Below are 21,977 nucleotides of genomic sequence, written 5' to 3' on the forward strand. Positions count from 1 at the left end.
GGCGTCATGGCCCCGTCCCCCACAAGCGACGGCGAGGCGGCGGGGGCGGCCGGCCTGGCCGAGCCGCCGCTGGAGAGGTCCCCCCCCCATGTCCGGGAGGGGAGAGAAGTAGGCCCGCGGCCCAGCCAGCCGGCTGCAGGCGCCAAGGCCCCGTCCCCCGCTAGCGGGGGTGGGGTGGGGGCGGCGGCCGGCCTGGCCGAGCCGCCGCAGCAGCAAAGCTCCCCTCCTCCGTTGCCGGGAGGGGAGAGAAGGAGGGCCACGGCTCAGCCAACCAGCCGCAGGTGCCATGGCCCCTTCCCCCGCGAGCGGGGGCGGGGTGGGGGCAGCAGCTGGCCCGGCCAGGCCGCCGCAGGAGCGTTCCCCCCCCGCTGCTGAGAGAGGAGAGAAGCCATTAGCGGCCGGCCCGGACAGGCTGCCGAGGATGCGCTTCCTTTCCTTGTTGCTATGTGGAGAGGGGGTGCTGGGAGGGACGAGGAGGGTGCCCGCGGCTCGGCCATGCCAGCCGGGGCAGGGGGAGCCTGAGAACTCCCTACACACACGCGCCATACACAACTGCCGGCTGGCAGAAGGGGAAACCCCAAGGAGAAAGACCCAGCCAGCCGAAAATAAGACCGACCACCGCGTCCCACAAGCTTTATTGTTCGAGTAGTTCCAGTCGTCCAAATTGCTGGCTGGCCGATGCACATGGCCAGAACAAAGGAGGGCTTCCCCTTTAAAGGGTCAATCTGCCCTCCCCCTTGGTGACGTCAGCCCTAGCCCAACATGGCCCGGGCTTCGCTTCCGCCCACAGTTAGGTCACCTTGGCTCCACCCATCCCACCCCCAGAGGCAACCGCAGCCGGTGGGTGATTCACAGCTGTCTTTCCTTTTGCTTCGCCGCTGAGCAAAATCGGCAGCGGCATCGGTGCCTTACTGCAGGGGGAGCCGTGCCACTTCGTCAGCCGCCTCTCTTGCCGGAGGTGGCAGCTCCTTGTTCGGGACTGGGAGGGCCCTTTCGCCACTGAGATCCTCCACGCCTCTCGCAGGCTACAGAGAAGCCGGAGCCTCGCGTTTCCCGGTCCTTCCTGTTCCTGCATCCCGCCCCTTTGCCTTTCGCACTGCCGAGGTGTCTGCTGTTCCTTGCAACCCACCAGCATGCAGGTCTTCCAGTATCCCGAGGTGTATCGTGACGAAACGTCAGTGAGTACTATCCCGGGTCCGCTGTACCGCCGCTGGAGACACCCTGCTTGGGTTTTTTTTTCCCCTGACTGCCTGTTCTGGGCTGATCCACTATGACTTCCTTGCTGCTCTTAGCATCCCCTTCCCCTGATTTTTGGGAAGCAACAATCTCATGTGAAAGCCGGTTCTCAAAGGTGGTTTCCACACAACCCCAATATCAGGACTAAGGAAGCTATTTATCCCATTTGGGGGAAGAACGTGACATGGGGCTCTTTCCCAAAATGGGTGCAGCCGGTTGTATTTCCCTGAACCCGGGTTTTACAAAAATCGATAAACTAGTGATCTTTTTGGAGAAACCAAAGGAGCCACAGCAGCCTGGACTGTTTGTAGTCGCTTCCTGGATGGGTGGCATCTCCAGTGCAAAGGGCAAACAGGGGAAACTGGTTTCATTAACAACGTGTAGTGTGCTGTGCAGAAACCATCAAAGCTTAATCCTGTGGACAGTAGTTCAGAAATCTACAGGATATAGACAAGTGGGTTGTCTTTCACACTGAACTGTCAATTTCTGAAGACCAAAGATGAACTAAAGCCATTACATCATAGGTATTAGAGGTATTGACATGTTGGTGGACTGAAAGGTTTTGGGATATCCCCCCCCCCCCCCCAAGTGTTTCTAGCCCTGCTGAAAGTAGTGGCATCACTACTTTCTGTTTATATTAGTTGCCGAAGTATAGCAAGCAAGCAAGCCTTTATTGGCATAGACAACAGTACAACAATAGTTTAAAAAAAACTGATTAAAAAAACATATACAGTACAGGAAATAAATGTTAAGTGGAGGGAAATCTACTGGCATTTAGTAATTTCCAGGAGAAAGTCTGCCACTATCATACAGAGAGAAGGATCGGGATTGCCCAGCAAGTAGTATAATCTAAATAAATCGGGGAGATCAGGTAAATGTAAAGGAGTAAGATTCACATACTTGGATCTGATTTACTTGAATCTGAAACAGTGTAATAATTGGTGGGCCAGAGATTCAACTGAGCCATCATTACACGGGCACAATCTTTTAGCCTCTTCTTGCTTGTTAAATCTGCCATTGTGTTTTCTGAAAAAGTTTTGCATTTGGCTCATTCCGCACATGCAGAATAATGCACTTTCAAACTGCTTTCAGTGCTCTTTGAAGCTGTACGGAAGAGCAAAATCCACTTGCAAACAGTTGTGAAAGTGGTTTGAAAACGCATTATTTTGCGTGTGCGGAAGGGGTAGAGTCAAGAAGAAATGTTTTCTGAGTGGCTAGCAACTTTAGGGGGTGTTTGGAGGAGATAGCTTTTTTATGGGCTCTCTTGAACAGTTTGTTCTATAGCTACCTTTCTACAGTGCAACTGTTATTTGATTGTGTCATTCAGGAAAATCATCATTATTTCATAATCAGGACTAAAAGAGGTCACCCTTCTGGTATGTTTTGTCCTGTAAGAATGACTCGAGTGCCCGTCAGAAGGAAGTTAGACTAGTTTGGTTATTGTTTTATCATCAGGCACTGAAATTGGGACTTGTTCCCATGAGCAGTAAATGCAGTACAAATTTTGATTTTGAACTTTTGACTGGAAGTTTAAGAAACAGTGCTTGTTTGTACAAGAAATAACTATTACTTTACACTTTAGCAACACTACCCTATTTCTTTTGCAAGCAGTGTGCTGCACTGTGTATCCACTTGAGATACCTAGATATGGCCAAAATAACTATTGTCAAATCTGTGATGCACTGAATAAGTACACTGAAAACCATGATAATCCCATGTTTGGAAGTAGCTATTTTTCCCAGCTTTGTAGGAGTTAGTTCATTTCTTAAATGTATTCTAAAGTGCTGCATACAAATATTTGCAGAATTCCATAGTGTATGGATTTTTGCTCTGCCCTTAATTGTGGGCTAATTTCGTTGCTATGGCATTGTAGATGTTTATCCTTTTAGGAATTGCTGCAAAATTTGGCCACAATTTCCTTGTTCTTTGCTACATATAATATCTGTCTGTGAAAAGGACAATGGGAGTTTAAAAAGCCTTGTGCATAATTAAAATTATCTGTGTGTTTTCTGTGCAAATGTCATGGTTGATTTTTTAAATCTTAAATCTTTGTTCTTAAAGTATATATCTTGTTAGGTAGTGCATGCATTGATATTTTGATGTGAATTTAAAAGTAACAAATTTACATTGAAAGCAAGATGAAATTAGAGACCACAACTTCTCAGTTGTTTTTTTTAAACTTGCTCATGAAAACTGAACATTTTAAAATATTTTCAGTTTTTTAAATTTTTCTTAAAATGGTCACATTTTAACACCGGGTACGGGTGTGGCGGGAAGGCAGTCATGCTCCCAGGCGCCATTTCAGCCCTGTACATCACTGGACCAAACACTTAATTCCTGTTACTTCTGTCCTTGCTGGTCACTGTTTGTTGATGAAAGACTGCTGTACTTTATCCCTGAATTCTTTTTGATGCTAGAAGTTTTGTGACAAGCATGCAAACTCTTGAAACATGTACTATTCTTCTAACACTCTTATTTGATGCTGGCAAACTGTTTTAGAATAGGTTACTACTGTGCTGTCAGGCAGCTGTCTAAAATTAGTTGTCCATTTCAACATATTAGGCTCCTGTAACTCCTTTTGATATAAATCATAAGGTAGTTAAGAATTGTTTTTCTTTTTTTTTAAATAAAACCTGTTCTTTTATATTCAGGTGCAAGATTATCATGGCTGTAAAGTATGTGACCCGTACAGCTGGCTTGAAGATCCTGACAGTGAACAAACAAAGGTAACACTCTATGTAGGCCTTTCACAGTGCAATACAAGCCACATTGTCCCCTTCTAACCTCCCTGACCTCAGTGAAGTTAGGGTTTATAACTTTAGTATAACAGTATATTTATAAACAATGAACATTTTGTATCAGAAATAATAATTCCAGCCAATGCTAGGCCGTTTCCGCACGGCCACGATTGGGGTTGGGGCAGCGTATACGACACCGACCCAACCCCCCGTGACCTTTCGCACGAATGGTCCCAGAAACAGCCAGAAAGACGGCGCCGCGGAGCGCTGTTGCCCGGCCGACTTGCTGTGTCTGTGGCCCTCTGGCACGTCACCGAGGCCTGGGGACACGCCCCCCCTGCCCTGCGCGAGTGCTCCGGCGTTGCAGGGCAGGGGAGGCGTGTCCCCAGGCCTCGGCGATGCGCTGGACGGCCACAGACACGGTAGGTGGCGGGCGAAGGGGGGGAGGGTGCCTTCGAGCCGCTGCCGTTCGCATGGCAGCGGCTCGAAGCCGCCGTTTTCCGAAAACCTCGCTGGGGAAGCGAGGTCGGAAAACGGCGGCTTTGCGCAGCTTGGGAGGAGCGAGGGCGGCGCGGCTGCGAAGCAGCTGCGCCCCCTGTGCGAACGGCTCCCTGGGGAAGGTGTTTTTGCCGTCCCCAGAGCGCCGTATATGGCCCGTGCGGAAAGGGCCCTAGAGCCAATTTGGCATTTGCTGCCTAGTAAACTGGGATATAAATCTTTAAATATATCAACTCCTTCCTTGAGGCCCGTGAGTGTCTTCCGTGGAATGCATTTATGGAAGGAGCATTTAGGGAAGAAGGGATGAGTTTGGTTGCAGCTGGTGTAGGGGAGAAGCTATAGTTAAGTTCAGTCTCCAGCAATACCATTTAAAAATGTCGTGGTTACTTGTGCTGAGAAAGACTGATCCTTTGGATAGAGTTCATCAGAGTATATAGTACTGGTCCAGATCCGCTAATCTAAGCTGTTTTGAAACAGCTTGCAGCTGCCAAATATGATCTTGCCTTTCCGCCCCCCCCCCCCTCTCTTGTTGCACATAGTATGATATTCTGAATAGAACTAGAGATTATTGCTTTTGGATTATCGATATCAGGCTTCAGTTTAGAGGAGGCAGTGACACGGCTTTCACAAACTGGTCCAACGAAGACCTAAAAGTTTCAGTTAATAAAAATGGTTTCATAAAATTAATTAATAGTATAGTTATTGCCACCAAATTGCATGGGGAAAATTATTCAGAAATTTCCCTAAATTCTTAAAAAAGAAAATGCACATCATAGCAGAATTCCAAGGAATGTACAACTGAACGTTGTTGCTGGAAAGGTCTTCGCCTCCCCCCACCCCCCACAGCAGAGGTAGAAATTATATGTAGGGACATTTTAGAAAATCTAGACATAGAATTTTTTGTAGATCAAAAAAAGTGACGGATGCTGGAATGATATAGGTCTATGGCTTGTGTATAGGTAGAAAATCTTCGAGGGGATGGAAGAATCCATTCTGATGTTATAGTTTGTTGATACTTCAAAAATTACAAATTCCAGAATATGTTTGTGTACAAAGATAGGGACATCTTCATATAGGACATTTATGCATTTAAAAGACTGAGTGAAAGTTTGTCAGTTCTCTTTTTGGGGCAAATTCTTCTTCCTTTAATTAACCACAGTTTGTGGTTAGAAAGTCCTGGTTATAAGAGAATATACCTAAACCTTGGTTAATTCTGAGATATCAAGGGAAGTGGGATTCATGCTGAGTACATAGGAGGTACCGGCGCGGTCAGTACATTGGGCTGAATCACACCTATAAGTATTATCCTCTCAAAGGGGCACTATGTGTCTGAGTCTCTCTTCCTTCTGCAGATCTCCATTTTGAATCCCAAAGCTATTCTTGGGTCCCCCATCCATCAGCAGTGGCATTTCAGATGGCAATTGAAACCATGGAGTGGGAGAGTTCATCTATTTATTTAAAAGTTTTATTAGCTGCCTTTCTATATTGTGGAACTCAAGGTGGCTTGGCTTACAAAATAACTATTAAGAAAACCAGAATTTAAAACCACAGTTTTAAGACTGCCACCCAATTGTGCCAAGTTGGCTGTTGCAGATGGACATTCTTCCATTTAAGGAGATTGTAGATGATATCCTCACCTATGGCCATGCCAATCTAAAGCATATTTGATCTAGTTTGAAAAACAGTATTTGTGAATTCTAGTTTACAGGGGTTCTGACTATAAACAAGAGTTCTGATATATAATCTGTTGAAGCCACGATTCTATCATAAAGACAGTGGTCAAGCTGTAGGATGTCCTGAAAAATGGAAGCAACCACTATTAATTGTCTTCTCTACAAGCATCAGTCATTCCTTGTTTTGCTGCCACTGGTTGACATGGAAAGCTTTATCTTGTGACTCTGGTTGTTGTATAAGGTAGTCTGAAATTAGCTTTTTGATATCACTGTCCTGGCCTGCTGCAGAGGCGTTCCTCCCATTGGGCAAAGTGGGCAGTTGCCCTGGGAGCAGCCCTGTGGGGGGCACAGGTTTGTTTGTGGGATTTTTTGTATTTTCAGTGTTTTCCATTTTTGGCCTGCAGAGGGCGCAGTTTTTAGGCTAGCAGCACCAAAATTTCAGGGATGTTTTGAGAGACTCTCCTGATGCTATCACCCAAGTTTGGTGAGGTTTGGTTCAGGGAGTCCAAAGTTATGGACTCCCAAAGGGCGTGCCCCATCCCTCATTGTTTCCAATGGGAGCTAATAGGAGATGAGGCTACACCTTTGAGGGTCGATAACTTTGGATCCCCTGAACCAAACTTCACCAAACCTGGCAGGTATCATCAGGAGAATCTTTTACTGATACCAGCCAGATTTTGTGAAGTTTGGTCCAGGGGGTCCAAAGCTATGGACTCCCAAAGGGGGTGCCCCATCATCCATTGTTTCCAATGGGAGCTAACAGAAGATGGGGGCTACACCTTTGAGGGTCCATAACTTTGGACCCCTTGAACCAAACTTCACCAAACCTGGGTGGTATAATTAGGGGAGTCTCCTAAAGATACCCTGAAATGTTGGTGCTGCTAGCTTAACAATTGCACCCCTGCCAGCAGGCACCTCCCAAATTTCCCCAGATTTTCCTTTTAAATCCCCCCGCCTTTGACATGGATTTAAAGGGAGAATCTGAGGTCCCCAGTTTAAACATTGCAATTGATGCTGTTTCAGGGTGGGGGAGAATCAACCCCAAAATAGCATCACCTCCAATGTTGTTTAAACTGGGAACCCCAGATTCTCCTTTTAAGGTGGATTTCAAAGGAGAATCTGGGCTCCCTGGTTTAAACACCATTGAAAATGATGCTGTTTGGGGGTGGATTCCAGCATCACTTGTTTAAACTATGGAGCCCAGATTCTCCTTTGAAACATTGAAAGTGATGCTGTCTCCCCCAATTGGGGGTACTGGATACAACACCATAAAATGTTTTCATAGCAGTAATAAAATATTTTGAAAGCATTTTGAAAATGTTTTCAAAAATTATTTCTGCTGTGTGGCATGGCTTATTGCTGTGCTCAGATTTGTGAGTTGGGGCATGTTCTATAATTTGATGGTGACTTTGAAACAACCTGGTGTAAAAATCATTGCTTGGTCACAGTGGGGGAGGGTGGCTGCCCATGGGGGGCACCAAACTCCAGTTTCCCTAAATACGCCACTGGGCGTAGCTACAAGGGAGGGTGCGCGTTGCATTGGGCACGCGCCTGGGGGGGCATCAAACTTAGGTTTTGCCCAGGGCTCCAGTTTGCCTAGTTACGCCACTGGCCTGCTGAGCTCACAGGGAGTTGATTACAGCTACCCCCAGGCACAGACGTGAGAGAGAGAGAGCGCAGTCTTACTCTGAGTCCAGAGAAACAAGTTCCAAGCAGGTTTGAGAAGAGGCAGTTAAGGGCTGAAAGTAGGTCAGTTCAGGCAGTTCCAAGTGATCAGTTTGTGAGTAGGTGCAGCAAAAAGCATCAAACTTTTAACAATGTTGCTCCTACAACTTCCACTTCCCTGAGCCATCTCTTATACATCTGAGCTATGGCTCAGTCTTGATCCTGAACCAACTCACAGTATTCTCAGTGATGCCTCTGGACCTCCAAGCACACACTGCATCTTTTAGAATGCAGTTCCTGCTGCCTCATGTGAGCTGGGTGGACTATTAATTCTGGCTTCAGTGGCTGGAGGTGTTTCTCCAAGCACTTTGACCTCCTGCTCTTGGCTTGTCTGTGAGCCAGTTGTGTCTGTCCTATGAAGCTTCTGGCTGGTCTTGAGACTTAACCAGTTGGGGCTCTGGTGAGATGAGGTAACTCTGCCAGTGCTCTTTTTCTGAGGAATTCTGGCAGGATGACTCTGGGCCCACAACAATCACTTTCTTTCAGGCCTTGGAGCATAATTTTATTGTGCTCTCTGGTGACTTCTTAAAAAGAAATTGGTGTGTGTGTTTTTAGTGCTATGAACTACATTGTAAAAACTGCCAAGTTATTTTATAAAAACGAATATACTATGTTCTCTCTTGAACTCTTTATTCAACTCTGTGCTTATCTTCCCTTTTATTGAATTAAAATATTTCAGTATCTGCTGGTAAGCCATCTCAGATGTAATTCTGAGGCAGCAGACCAGCATACTTGTTATTACTGTCACCTGAGTAAAATGGCATAGAATTGAGATAGAAAGAAGGCGCATGGTGGAGCACAGTTGTTGAGTTGCTGTATGAATTTAGATTAAGAATGCCACAAAGGTATCAGTCATTGCCCCTTGAATCTCTTTTACTCAGTACTGAAACTGTTCATATATGGAACGGTACACCCAAAAACACCTGTGGTATTCAGAATCTAGACTGACAACCTGGAGGGTTGATAAGGAAGAAATTAATACTTGCTTGCTAATCTCTCTGCAACACTCTTCCTGGAAACCAGTGTGCAAAGCATGCATTTCACCAGGGCTGCTGAAATGAAGGGAAAGTCATTGAAGAACAGGACAGATTGCTTTGGATATCCTGTCCCCAAAATTAGGTAGCTGTTTTAGCTGTGATATCATTGTATAGGTTGCTTGGCAGAACTGCATTGCTCAATGGTGTTGGAGGTGGTATTCCTGGAAAAGCATGTAGGGCTACATTCAGGTATTTTGGAACTCTAAATTTGAGTTTAGAGTTCCTAAGTATGGCATAAGTATGCCTAAGGGTGCCTAAGTATGGCATAACTTTTTCCATAGAGTAATAAATGCTGTTGCTTGTAAAATATTTTCAGATTAAGTTTTTTAAAGTTCTTTTTTCTTCTGTAGGCTTTTGTGGAGGCACAAAATAAAATCACAGTGCCCTTTCTTGAACAATGTGCAGTCCGAGGACTGTTTAAAGAACGGATGACTGAACTATATGACTATCCTAAGTATAGTTGTCATTTCAAGAAAGGAAAAAGGTATGTAAAGGATTTTTTTTTAAAAAATGGTGCTCTGCCCCTATCCATCCTTGTCAACTTTATTTCAGCTCAATAAAATAAGGCCACTTGGTCTGCCAAGGAACAAAAAGTTATGGCCAGCGGCAACCAAATAACTGCTATAATTAATGGGGAATAAACTTACAAAAACTTTTAAGGAACCTGAATTTTATATCATGTGTAATAGTTGCACATAGTTTGCTGTTACATCAAAATCAGGTCTTGTTCATGACATGGGAGAATAATGGATGGGCCATGATTCTCTTTCCATTCTTGCTTAAGCAATGCCAAGCCATGCTTAAATGTCATGAGGTGCTATCTAAAGTGACTTTTTAAGTTTATGATGTTGCCTATATCCTGTGTGACTAGATCTACGCCAGCCTTTGACACAAGGTGCATGCAGCATTGCATCTGGGGAAAAAATTGTTCTAAATCTTTTTTGTTGAAGATTGTTTGCCTGCTTAAGTCTGTAATCAGACTGCTGCTGTTCAGAAAATTAAATGACAACCTTACCCTTTTATCTATGTGTATGTACATTCTAGGTACTTTCACTTTTATAATACTGGACTTCAGAACCAACGAGTATTATATGTGCAAGATTCCTTGGAAGCAGATGCCAAAGTATTTCTTGACCCAAATAAGCTATCAGATGATGGTACTGTGGCTTTGCGAGGTCAGTGTCGTGGATTTTTTGGTAAATAGACTTGGGACACTTGTGTAAATTAGTGTATTTTAATTATGCTGTGTTAAGCAGCTGAAAAGTGTACGTGTTTTGGGAAGTTCTGTAATTGTCATGTTTTTAACTGTTGTCTGTGAGTTGAGAACAAACATTAGACAGCCATAAAGTAGAATACAAGATACAATAGTGTTGATAATGTGATCATGACTACATGGTCTGTTTTTGATGTGCAGGTTATTCGTTCAGTGAAGATGGTGAATATTTTGCATATGGCTTGAGTTCAAGTGGGTCAGACTGGGTAACTATTAAATTTATGAAAGTGGATGGTGCTGAAGAACTTCCAGATACACTGGATATGGTGAAGTTCAGTTGTATGTCTTGGACCCACGATGGTAAAGGCATGTTCTATAACTGCTACCCAAAGCAAGATGGGAAAAGTGATGGTGAGTGTCATACAGCAGTGCTTAATGAGTAAGCATGTTTTTTCCTCTGGCTTCTCTCCCTCATCTACTTCCTGTTCTCAATGCTGGCCTCCTTCCTTTGGCTTCTCGCCCTCTGGGCTCTCTATGCCTTAGATTCTCAACCTCCTGGTACTGCTTCTTGTTTTGTTTTCTCATCCCGCCAAAATCTTCTGTCCCTTAATATTGTAGTCCTAAACAGAGTTAAGTCTTTCTAATCCTACAGATTTTGAATGGTGTAGCCCTATTTAAGATTGCATTATTTGTCACTGAAGTTTCTGTTGTAGCCAAATAACATCTCATTTTTTCTGAGGGAAGAACGTCTATGGACATTCTGTTGTCAGTTTATATTCTTTTTAGTTATGATATTTACATAGATAAATCAATACAGTAAAATGTTAAAAAAGTCTTTAACTGCGCTAGACTTCAGTATCAAAGAAAATTCATGCTTAAAAGGCAAACAGATTTTAAGAATTTCGTCACATTTCCAGCAAACGAACAAGTGTTACAAAATTTATTTCTTTAATTAATGGGTGTTCTCTTTGTTGCCTCATCAAATAAATAGCTTCTGGGTTGTGAAAGTGTAAAACTTGCGAATTGTTAGTGTTAATAAGAAGTTTACATACCTGTAATTAAATATGTTGATTGCCTCAGGAACTGAAACAGAAACAAACCTGCATCAGAAGTTGTACTATCATGTTCTGGGAACTGACCAATCAAAAGATATTTTATGTGCTGAATTTCCTCATGAACCCAAATGGATGGGTGGAGCTGAGGTATGATGAATTCCATCTTGTTTAAACTCGTAGCTGTGATTTACTAGATGCTCAAGAGATGAATGTATTTATTGGAACTTTTCTTGTGGAATAAAAGGTACTGCTGAGTTATAGCCACGTAATTCTGAGCTCTTCCAGGGAGGGCGGATTATAAATGCAAAGAAGTAAAATAAATAATGTTCTTACCTATCTATTTCATTTGCATCCTCCTTGAAGAGGGCAATAGATATGGATTCAGTGGTGGGATTCAGCAGGTTCGCACCACTTCGGCAGAACCTGTTGTTAAAATGGTGCTTGTGAACAACCAGTTGTTAAAGTATTTGAATCCCACCACTGGAACCTGCTGTTAAATTGGCTGATTCCGCATGGTCCAAAAACAGCGGTGTGAAAATTTTACACCATTTTAAATCCTTTTACACTGTTTTCACACCATTTTCACACTGTGGTTTTTGGCTCATGCAAAATCTGCCATTATTTGAATCCCACCACTGTATGGATTCCCTCCACCCCCAGCATTATCTTCTCAGCAATTCTGTGAGACAAGTCAAGATGACTGGCCTATGGACATCCAATAAGAATTTTAACCTAGAACCAGTTCTACACTTTTCATATTTACAGCATGCTCCAATAGCATATCCTATATCATGCACACACAGTATGTTCAATATGCATCTGGGAAACCCAGTTCAGCCAGAGCCCCCAAATGGATGTACTTTCTTTTATGTTGCCAACACTTTACATTTGCTATAGAAAATCTTGGTGTAACATCAGTGCACACTTTCTAGTCATCATTTCGCTGGTCTAGGAGCCTGCTGTACTTATCGGACTGTTTTAAGGATTAGTGAGAAAATGTGTAAGAAGTGTTTTGACCACTTTTGGCATAAATGATCCTGTAGTGATCAACCATGTTGTCTCCCTTCTATTAAAGTGGATGGAAGAACACTGAGGTGGGCCAGAATGAAAGCTGTCCTGTGTTTGGGTATCAGTGAATTCGCTAAATAGTTTGACAATACTGGTCTCTTCCTGAGGTGATGGTATTTTGCAGCAGAAGTTAGATAGTGAATCTCAGTGTTCCAGATCTGTTGCTTACTTTCACACCATAGTGTTCCTTATTTCTGTGTTTGTGTGTGAAAGTTGGCCAATGAAGAAAAATGACAGGAAGAAAGTAGATTTCTTTGCAGCATGGAAAGTTTTACAGACTCATGAACTTTAGTATGAATAGCTAAAATGACTATTGTGCTTTGGTCACATTATGAGAAGACAAAAGGCACTGGAAAAGACCAAAATAATAGGGAAAATTGATGGCAGCAGGAAAAGTGGAAGTGGACCCAACATGAGATGGATTGACTCAGCCAAGGAAGCCATAACCATCAGTTTGCAAGATCTGAGCAAGACTGTTAACCAAAGGACTCTTCGGAGACCATTAATTCAAAGGGTCGCCATAAGTCAGATGCACACAGCAAGTTACTAGGAGAATATCTAATGCCGTGGTGGCGAACCTACAGCACTCCAGATGTTCATGACTACAAGTCCCATCAGCCCCTGCCAGCATGGCCAATTGGCCATGCTGGCAAGGGCTGATGGGAATTGTAGTTCATGAACATCTGGAGTGCCATAGGTTTGCCACCACTGTTCTAATGGATCATAGCTTCTTTGAAAGGAACCTTTTCCAATTTGATTGGAAGATGGCTGTTAGTGGAGTGCTGTGTGGTTTCTGGGCTGTGTGGCCGTGTTCTAGCAGCATACTCTCTTGATGTTTCGCCTGCATCTATGGCTGGCATCTTCAGAGGATCTGAAGATGCCAGCCACAGATGCAGGGGAAATGTCAGGAGAGAATGCTGCTAGAACACAGCCATACAGCCTGGAAACCACACAGCACCCAAGTGATTCCGGCCGTGAAACCTTCAACAATACATGGCTGTTAGTGTTAAAGATCGAACATCCACTGAATAGAGAACAAGCTTCAGTCAGTAACTGATCCTCTGTTTCCAGTTCTACCACGATCCAGAGATACTTTTGGAGTGAAATATGACTGCATGAAAGTTCCACATCAAGAGCTCTGAAATTTGCTGATGTGCTCATGGATTTATCGATTAAGACCAGAAATGGGCAAGATACATCCAGGGGTGGATTACAATCAGTGGCATAGTGCCAAGGGGGTGTGGGGGGCATGATGCACCAGGCACGTTCCGGGGCAGGGGGGGTGTTCTGGGATGCGGGACGCATGCGTGCCCCAGGTGCGGTTCCCCCTCGCTCCGACCCAGATTACCACTGTGTACCTCTGCATCATGATCCTTGTGTTCCAAAGCCAACTGCTTTGCTTCTGCAATCTGATGAGATCAAGCTAGCCTAAGCTATCCAGGTCTCTGTGAAATCTGACATGGAAGGATCATTTTCCCTTTCCACATCCCACAGCAACCTCCAGTGCATACAAGTGGTTGATTGGGGCAGGAAGATGTCTCTATAGGAATCACTCATTGCTGGTTAGGAGTGTACTTAGAGTAACATGGTTGTGTCTTCACAATCAAAACCTTTTAGGCTATAAAGCTTGAGGAGATATTCTTAATATTGCTGAATACAGCTTGGTTATTAAATCTTTCTATAGTGACACTTTTGTAAACATTTTGGAGCCTGTGTTTGTGTTAAGAATTTAATAACTTTTGATTATATATTTGCAGGAGACTACCTGCACCTAGAGCATCTGTTGTTAATTAAAAGTGTTTACTAGCTTTCCTGTTTTGCTAAGAATATTTTATTATTTGTATTCTTGCAGTGCCACTTTATTACGAACAGTTTTACAAGAGCAGTTAAATGGTTCAGACTATTTTGCAGTAACAGAAGATATGACTGGGCTATACTTCTAAAATATGCTTGTTCTTTTGGCCAGATCAACGGAAGCAGGGCAATACAATCTTTGTACAGATTGTCTCAAAATCTTTTTATACACTAAGCTTGTATAAATGTTACCAAAAGTGTTAAATTTTCTCTTAGTAACTACAGTACTAGTTCAGTACTAAGCTGGCAAGCCTTTGAAACTAGAGAAGGGGGGACTGGGAAGGAGCTAGACCAGGGGTAGGGAACCTTTAACACTCAAAGAGCCATTTGGACCCGTTTTCCACGGGAAAAGAAAACACTTGGAGCCGCAAATAATTTTTGACATTTAAAATGAAGATAACACTGTGTATTTTGGTTTTTTACCGTTACGCTTTGTATAAAACAATTATAGCGTGTTGCTTATGAAATCCATGAAGTGCTACAAAGAAAAATATAGGATTTTATAATAGCATTTCTGATGAATTCCACAGCATTGGATCAACACAATGATTTCACTTTTGGGCTCACCCTGGAAATAACATTATATCATTGATCCTGGATGTGATTTTCAGAGCAGTTTTTCCCTGCCATCCTGCCAAGTGGTGGCAAGCAGAAGATCAGAGAGAGAGAGAGGTGATAGTTGGTGCAATAAAAAAGATACCACTGTTAATACTTTCTACCTAATCTGAGGGACAAATTGGGTTGTTGATAGATGCATTAAGCAGGAATGTGGATGTAGTCATTTTAGTTTTAAGTTCTACAGACTGCAAGGAAATCAGTTCTGCACAGTCAGACTCAGGGCACAAACCATTAAGGCAGCATGTGATAGATATGCTGTGTGATAGATATGCTGTGTGGTGACAGGTAGGTCACTAAGGAGTATGAAGTGCAAGAGTTCTGTCAGAAGCTGGTTATGGTGTTTCCCCTCTCCCTCCGGTGGCTGGGCTTGACAATCCTTCCCACCTTCCCTTTCTGGGGTGTTGTTATCCCCGTCATGGCCCCGATCTTAGGGGGCCTGAAAAACGTCAAAGACCTAAGCCACAGGCTAGTCCCCACCCCCCAGGACAACTCTGCACTTTCCTTTGCTTCCCCCTTCTCTTCAGGGTCCACTTCTTGCCCACTGCTTGGGCTCTTTCCCCAGTCTATTTCCTCCTTTCCTTCTTGTTCTAACTCTACTATTTCCATCCAGCTTTCTGTTCCCTTCTCAGTTCTTCCTCTGGGAGTTTTCCATGGCTGGCCTCCTTTTCTGCTGTTCTTCCCCTCCCTGGGGTTTTTATCCAGCTCTCTGCCTCCTCTCTTTCTGCCTCTATTTCTTGCTCCTCTTTCACAGTCTTCTCTCCCCTCTTAAACTCCTCCACTCTCCTGCTCCACCCTCTACCTTCCGCAGCCTCTCCCTTCTGTCCAGGGCCTCGCCATCCTACCAACCCCGCTTTAAAAGCTGCCCCAGTGCCTTCTCATGCGTTCCTGGCCTCGTCCTGGGGTCTCGTTTTCATGCCTCATCCAGTCAACTGTGGCGTGTTTTCTCCCTCCTCCTGCCTCCCGGTGTCCTGCTGCTGCCTCTCTGGGCCTGCCGGCAAGGAAGTCAGCCCCAAGCGGGGTGGTGCCACCGCGTCCCGCTTGCCGGCCTGCCACCGCAACGCTCGTCCCATCGCCCTGGAGGCTGGGACCGGGCCAGGGACTGCTGCTGCCGCTGGGGCTCGGGACTGTACGGGCTGACCGGGGCCCGACGCTGCTGCCAGGGTGCGCAGCTGCGTGGCTGGGCCAGTGCCTGCCATTGCTCCTACAAGTCCGGGGAGGGGCCTCCGGGCCACCCCCGGACACTGGTCACCACCTAAGCCTGGAAGCCTTCCCAAACAGCTTTTTCTCCCCCACTGCAGGGAGGGGGATTCCACACGCTCCCGCACGAACGGAGAGCGTGCAGCCAGCGGCCTGGCCTGAGCCTGGCGCCGCTTTTTCTCCCCCCCCCTCTCTGCAGGGAGGGGGATTCCCCACGTTCCCCAGGAAGGGGCAGCCACGCCGGGAGCCGCACTACAAGGCGGAAAGAGCCGTTTGCGGCTCGCGAGCCGCGGGTTCCCGACCCCTGAGCTAGACTGAAAAAAAATCAGCCAGAGTTTCAGTGGAATTTTTAAAACGCCAAACTTACACCATTTGCTTCTTTTTCATATAAATATATTTCCCCCTCTGTTTCCAACAAGATCCACTCAAATAAAATCTAATATTTCTATCCATGATGTCTTTAGCAATCATTCCTAACTTTGCTTCTAAAATGAACATGGGGGAGAGAACTCATCCTTAAGTACCTGTGTTCCATTCTGTTGGCCCTTAACCAGGGTAGTCTCTTCCCAAATCTTAACCTTCTTGTTCTGAAGAAACTTTCTGTGATATGCACATGACAGAACTGTAACAATAAGGATCATTTCCTCCAGTACAGTCTAACCATCTTGTGCAGAATTTAGAACACAAGTGACAGGAATGAAATTGAAGAAGTTTCCAGAAGAGGGCACTGTAGAATGATAGTTCCAGTGTTATGCGTATAACTTAAGTGAAGAAAAGTCTTCACTTAATTTTCAGTGAACTTCAACTATACTGTTTTATCAAGTTTGCATTCTTAGAATAATACATAAGGTTATATGAACTGATTTGATAATGTCCCATTGTATCTTAAATGTAAATAGGATATAACTGCTTCTTCCCCATAATAACAACAAAAGTAATAGCTTTACTGTGTTTTAGAAATTTTTATTGTAAAAATTGAATTGTTATAGGAAATATTTTACTGAAAATGAGCACAGTCTTGATATATTGACTTGAAGAAGCTTTGGTCTTTTATCTGAAGTAGGTGGTACTAGTCAGGAGTTGGATTCAGATGAAACTAGCAATTTCCTTTAATTCCTACAGACCACTGCAAACCCCCTTCATATTATTTTACTAGTTTCACTATCCCCCTGGATCAGAATTTTGTAGAGATCAGTGAACCACGTGGGAAGGACAGAAGACAGAAAGGCATGGTAGCCAAAGAAAGTGAGGAGTATAAGCAGCAGACTGAGATTAAGATTATGAGTGAATAGCAAATGGGGGGGGGGGGAGAGAAGTCTGATGAAAAAGGCAGGAAGAAAAGCCAGAGAATTTTAAAAAGTAAGTGGGTAAGGAGGTTACTTTTTCCTGGCTTCTTGCCCTGCAGCTTGGACAAGCACCGCATATTGCCCATGGAGACAAGGGGTCAAATGATCGCAGGTGCACCAGCCGGGGAGGGGGGGGCAAAATCACCCTCACCACCTCCTCCCCTGCACTGACCTGGGAATCATTTGACACACACCCCTTGTCCCCATGGGGAGTATGCGGCTCTTGTCCAAGCCGCTGCCTTCCCTCCCCAGGCTCTCAGGGGCAGGACTCAGAGGCAGCTTGGGCAGGCACCACAAAAGCAGGCTGGCTCCTGGGTGGCCTGCGACAGTGCCCTGCCCTCCCCTCTTTGTAGGCAGGCTTCTGCATGAGACAGCCTGCAGGGAGGAGGGGGCGGTTCAGATGGGCACCAGAGCAGCAAGCTGGCCCAGGAGCCAGCCTGCTATTGTGATGCTCATCTGAGCTGCCCCCCCCCCCCCGGCCCCAAGCCCTGTCCCTGAGGGTCACAGAAGTGGGGGGCTTGGGGGCGGGGAGGCGCCCAGAGGAGGGGTTGTCCCCGGGTGCCATTTGCCCTGATACACCTCTGTTGCCTTGTATGGATTGTTGAAAACTATTATTGACAGGGATGGGTCATAAGAAAGTACAGTTCTACTTACTAAAGGATTATGGCTGGGAGTTTGTGTGGCTAAAGGAGATGGCTGATTAATTCCTCTTGGCCACGTCTGAACTTGTACCATAACCCTTTCCCTTACACATGCAAAGTACTATCCCATGCATGCATGTTTGAAAGGGGAAAAGGAGTTGTTTCTGAAATAACAAATTAACTGTATAAATAGGACCTCTGAAGATTGTGGAGCAAGGGTTGCTTTGCTAAGTGGAAAAAAGTGTTTCTGGTACATTACTGCTTGGATCCCCTCAAGCCATCTTTCAAGCATCTGTCTTATAAGCCAAAAAGACCCCATATAGCTATCCAATTATAATAAAATTCTTCAAACATATAATCTGCCAATGTTGTGGAAGGGGATTATCACGCCAATTTTAACTGTAGTGCTCAAATATACATGTATAATGCTGCTCTAGAAGTCAAGTCATATCAGGAACCAAATTTTCACCCTGGTACAAACTAATCAAATTGGGCAATTCCAAGGAACATTACTTATCCAACATATCTTTGTTAAAACTATGTGCAGCTCTTACATGCATTTGCTTTCAAACAATACAAACACCATGCTTGAAGGCTGTTCTACCCAAACACCACGTGTTCAGTGCCTCTGTATATCCGGAGATTCAGTACTTTAACAACTGTGTCATTATTTATTGGTCTGATCATTCTTTTCAACCGCAGGGCAAATTTTTTTACATACAATCTGGTCCACTCAGGTGTTAGGACTGTGATAGAAAAGGTCGTATTTTTACTTGCAAACACTAAATTGGAGGGTTCGTGAAAGGTTCCTCTTTTTGTCTTAGCTGCAAAGAAAATCCAAGTCATGCTAGTGTCAGCACAGGACAATTTAAGATCTAATGTGTGTTAGATTTTTAACAGACATTTATTGGATCCTCTATCTCTCTTATGAAATGAGTCTTAAAACTGGTTCTGGTGGGTTTTCCAGGATGTGTTACCATGGTCTGGTGGATCTTGTTCCTAATGTTTCGCCTGTATTTGTGGTTGGCATCTTCAGAAACATGGACGTAGGTAAGGGGGGGAATTCTCTGGTTTGAACCCCCTCCATTCATGTCCGAAGTTCTGCCCCTCCGTTTGTGGGTTTTAAAAACATTTTAGTGCTTTTTCGGTTTTTGGCCTGCAGGGGGCGCATTGTTTGGGCTAGCAGCACCAAATTTTCAGGGATTGTTTGGGGGACTTTCCTGATGATACTTCCCTGGTTTGGTGAGGTTTGGTTCAGGGGGTCCAAAGTTATGGACTCCCAAAGGGGGTGCCCCATCCTCCATTGTTTCCAATGGGAGCTAATAGAAGATGGGGGCTACACTTTTGAGGGTCCATAACTTTGGACCCCCTGAACCAAACTTCACCAAACCTGGGATGTATTATCAGGAGAGTCTCTTATTGATACCACCCAGGTTTTGTGAAGTTTGGTCCAGGGGGTCCAAAGCTATGGACTCCCAAAAGGGGTGCCCCATTCCCCATTGTTTCCAATGGGAGCTAATAGGAGATGGGGGCTACTCCTTTGAGGGCCCATGACTTTGGACCCCCTGAACCAAACTTCACCAAACCTGGGTGGTATCATTAGGAGAGACTTCTAAAGATACCCTGAAAGTTTGGTGCTTCTAGATTAACCATTGCACCCCTGACAGCAGGTACCCCTCAAATTTCCCCAGATTCTCCTTTTAAATCCACCCCCTTCGGCATGGATTTAAAGGGAGAATCTGAGGTCCTCAGTTTAGAAGAAGAAGAGTTTGGATTTATATCCCCCCTTTCTCTCCTATAGGAGACTCAAAGGGGCTTACAATCTCCTTGCCCTTGCTCCCTCACAACAAACACTCTGTGAGGTAGGTGAGGCTGAGAGAGCTCCAAAAATCTGTGACTAGCCCAAGGTCACCCAGCTGGCATGTGTAGGAGTGCACAGGCTAATCTGAATTCTCCAGATAAGCCTCCACAGCTCAAGTGGCAGAGCAGGGAATCAAACCCGGTTCCTCCAGATTAGAATGCACCTGCTCTTAACCACTACGCCACATTGAAAGTGATGCTGTTTCAGGATGGGGGATAAGCCACCCCAAAACAGCATCACTTTCAATGTTATTTAACTAGGGACCCCAGATTCTCCCTTTAAGGTGGATTTAAAAGGAGAATTTGGGCTCTCTAGTTTAAACACCATTGAAAGTGATGCTGTTTGGGGGTGCATTCCAGCATCACAGCGGCTGCCTGGGGTGTGTGTGTGCAAAACTCAGATTTTGCACCAGGCTCCATTTTCCTTCTATGCCTCTGCCCAGAGGGGAGGGGCAGGGCAGGGCAGGGCAGTCTGCCATCCCTGACCTCGGAGAGCTGCTTTTATAAGCGCTAGGCCAGGGGCGGGGCTCGGGGAGGCGTGGCCATGCCCTAGGGGCGGGTGGAGGTGTGGCCCCACCCCCGAACCCCCCCATAAAAAATCTATACCTACGTCCCTGTTCAGAGGTGTATCACAGAGGGAAGTCTGTTACACACTATGTCCAGACCACTGCCACACAGCCCAGAAAACCCACCAGAACCAGTTGAATCTGGCCGTGAAAGCCTTCGACAAGTCTTAAAATTACTATAAAATGTAATTTTATAGTGTTTTAATCCAGTTTTACTATATTTTATTTTCTATTGTGAGTTCATTTTAACGGCCTTTAGCAGTATGCAATAAAATTGAAATGAAACGAACATTATTGCTTATCCTAGTGCCTTAATAGCAATAAGTTCCCTTTATTCAGGGTATATGAACACAAGAGGCTGTGCACAGGTAAATAAGGTGTTATCTTTTTTTTTTACTTTTCCTATTTCGGTGACATAAAGAGCAGTGACGTTTTTCTTCATAAGGAAATAAATAAGAAAAAATAGTCTACCTATGATAATACTAACACAAATGTAGAACCTGCCTGCTGATGCAGACATAATCTGGCACTCAATGATTGCATGTTCAATATCTGGGACAGGAACAATTTGTACATCACAAAAATTTAGCCTTGTATCTGTCTCTTTAGAAATCTGGTTACTTGATGCCTGGCATAGGTGGCTTGTTGGACAGCTCTATAGGAGAGATAAAAAGAAGCTTGACCTTCCTGAGAATGTTTAATGGGAATGTAGTCTAATTGCCACATTGATACTCTCCTTTCACTTGAATGTTTTTAATGCATTGGTTCAGTTGGTTTGGAGTACATTATTTGTTAATAGCCACTTTCCTGCTGGAAGGCTCACTTGTGTTTGAGTAGGAACTTGTGATTTATAAAAGCAGTTGATTGAATAGGCATTAATTGTTCTGGTACATTAATCAAAAGATTACCAAATCAGGACTTCACAAGCTTGAACGTAAGTATATAATTTGCAGGGTCACTTTGTCCACAAGGTACGGAGGTTAAAAGTGCGTAGAGATTTGAGTTAGATTTAATCATATAAACATCCATAGTACTCTGCTTGAACAAAATGGACACTTTTTTCTTTTTCAAAAATACAGATGGAGAAGACAGTAACTGTACTTTATTGTAGGGGACAAAGCTTCTGGCTCATCGAGAAATGACAGAAAACAGGTCTTCCATTAAATTAAATATCCTGGATGATTATTCTCCAGCTCGATCAAATTACATTTTGATTAGAGCCCTAATTGATTCTGAAACCTAAGCATTGGTAGCCATGTCTCTGTACTTCTAATGGAGTATGGATTGTTCCAGGACACTGTACATTTGCATTTATAGATTCTGATGATGACACAGAGGTATTTACATATAATGTCTCTTGTGTCCTATTTTCCACTTTGTTGGGCTTGCTCAGAAGGAATGTGGACCATTTTTTCCTTATTGCAAGTAAGAAAATGTTGCCACTGCTGTTGTTAATACCTGCATGCTGTTCTAAAAAAGATGACAACAATGGGGGGTGGGGGGAAGGTGAACCAAAAAGGCAGATTGATTAGGTAAACCTGGAAGGTTGAGACAAAGGTTGAGAAAGGTTGAGAAAAAGAAGGAAAACAACAACATTGTTAATATCAATATAAAAACAGGCAGATGTCTTTAATAAACAATTAAAAATCCCC

At 44.3% G+C, this 21,977-nt stretch overlaps 1 protein-coding gene across 1 annotated transcript in view; it reads left to right on the forward strand.

Moving 5' to 3' along the window:
• Positions 1–850: 850 nt before the first annotated feature.
• Positions 851–21,977, forward strand: part of LOC125431074 (prolyl endopeptidase) — an 81,721-nt gene continuing 60,594 nt past the window's right edge. Inside the window, exons 1-6 of the mRNA XM_048493640.1 lie at positions 851–1,178; positions 3,888–3,962; positions 9,258–9,391; positions 9,952–10,082; positions 10,322–10,531; positions 11,201–11,322. Of these exons, the coding sequence (XP_048349597.1) occupies positions 1,134–1,178; positions 3,888–3,962; positions 9,258–9,391; positions 9,952–10,082; positions 10,322–10,531; positions 11,201–11,322 (717 nt within the window). The 5' untranslated portion in view covers positions 851–1,133. The remainder of the gene's footprint in view (positions 1,179–3,887; positions 3,963–9,257; positions 9,392–9,951; positions 10,083–10,321; positions 10,532–11,200; positions 11,323–21,977) is intronic.

The sequence above is a fragment of the Sphaerodactylus townsendi genome, linkage group LG01 (assembly GCF_021028975.2).
Source record: "Sphaerodactylus townsendi isolate TG3544 linkage group LG01, MPM_Stown_v2.3, whole genome shotgun sequence".
Taxonomy (NCBI): Eukaryota; Metazoa; Chordata; class Lepidosauria; order Squamata; family Sphaerodactylidae; genus Sphaerodactylus; species Sphaerodactylus townsendi.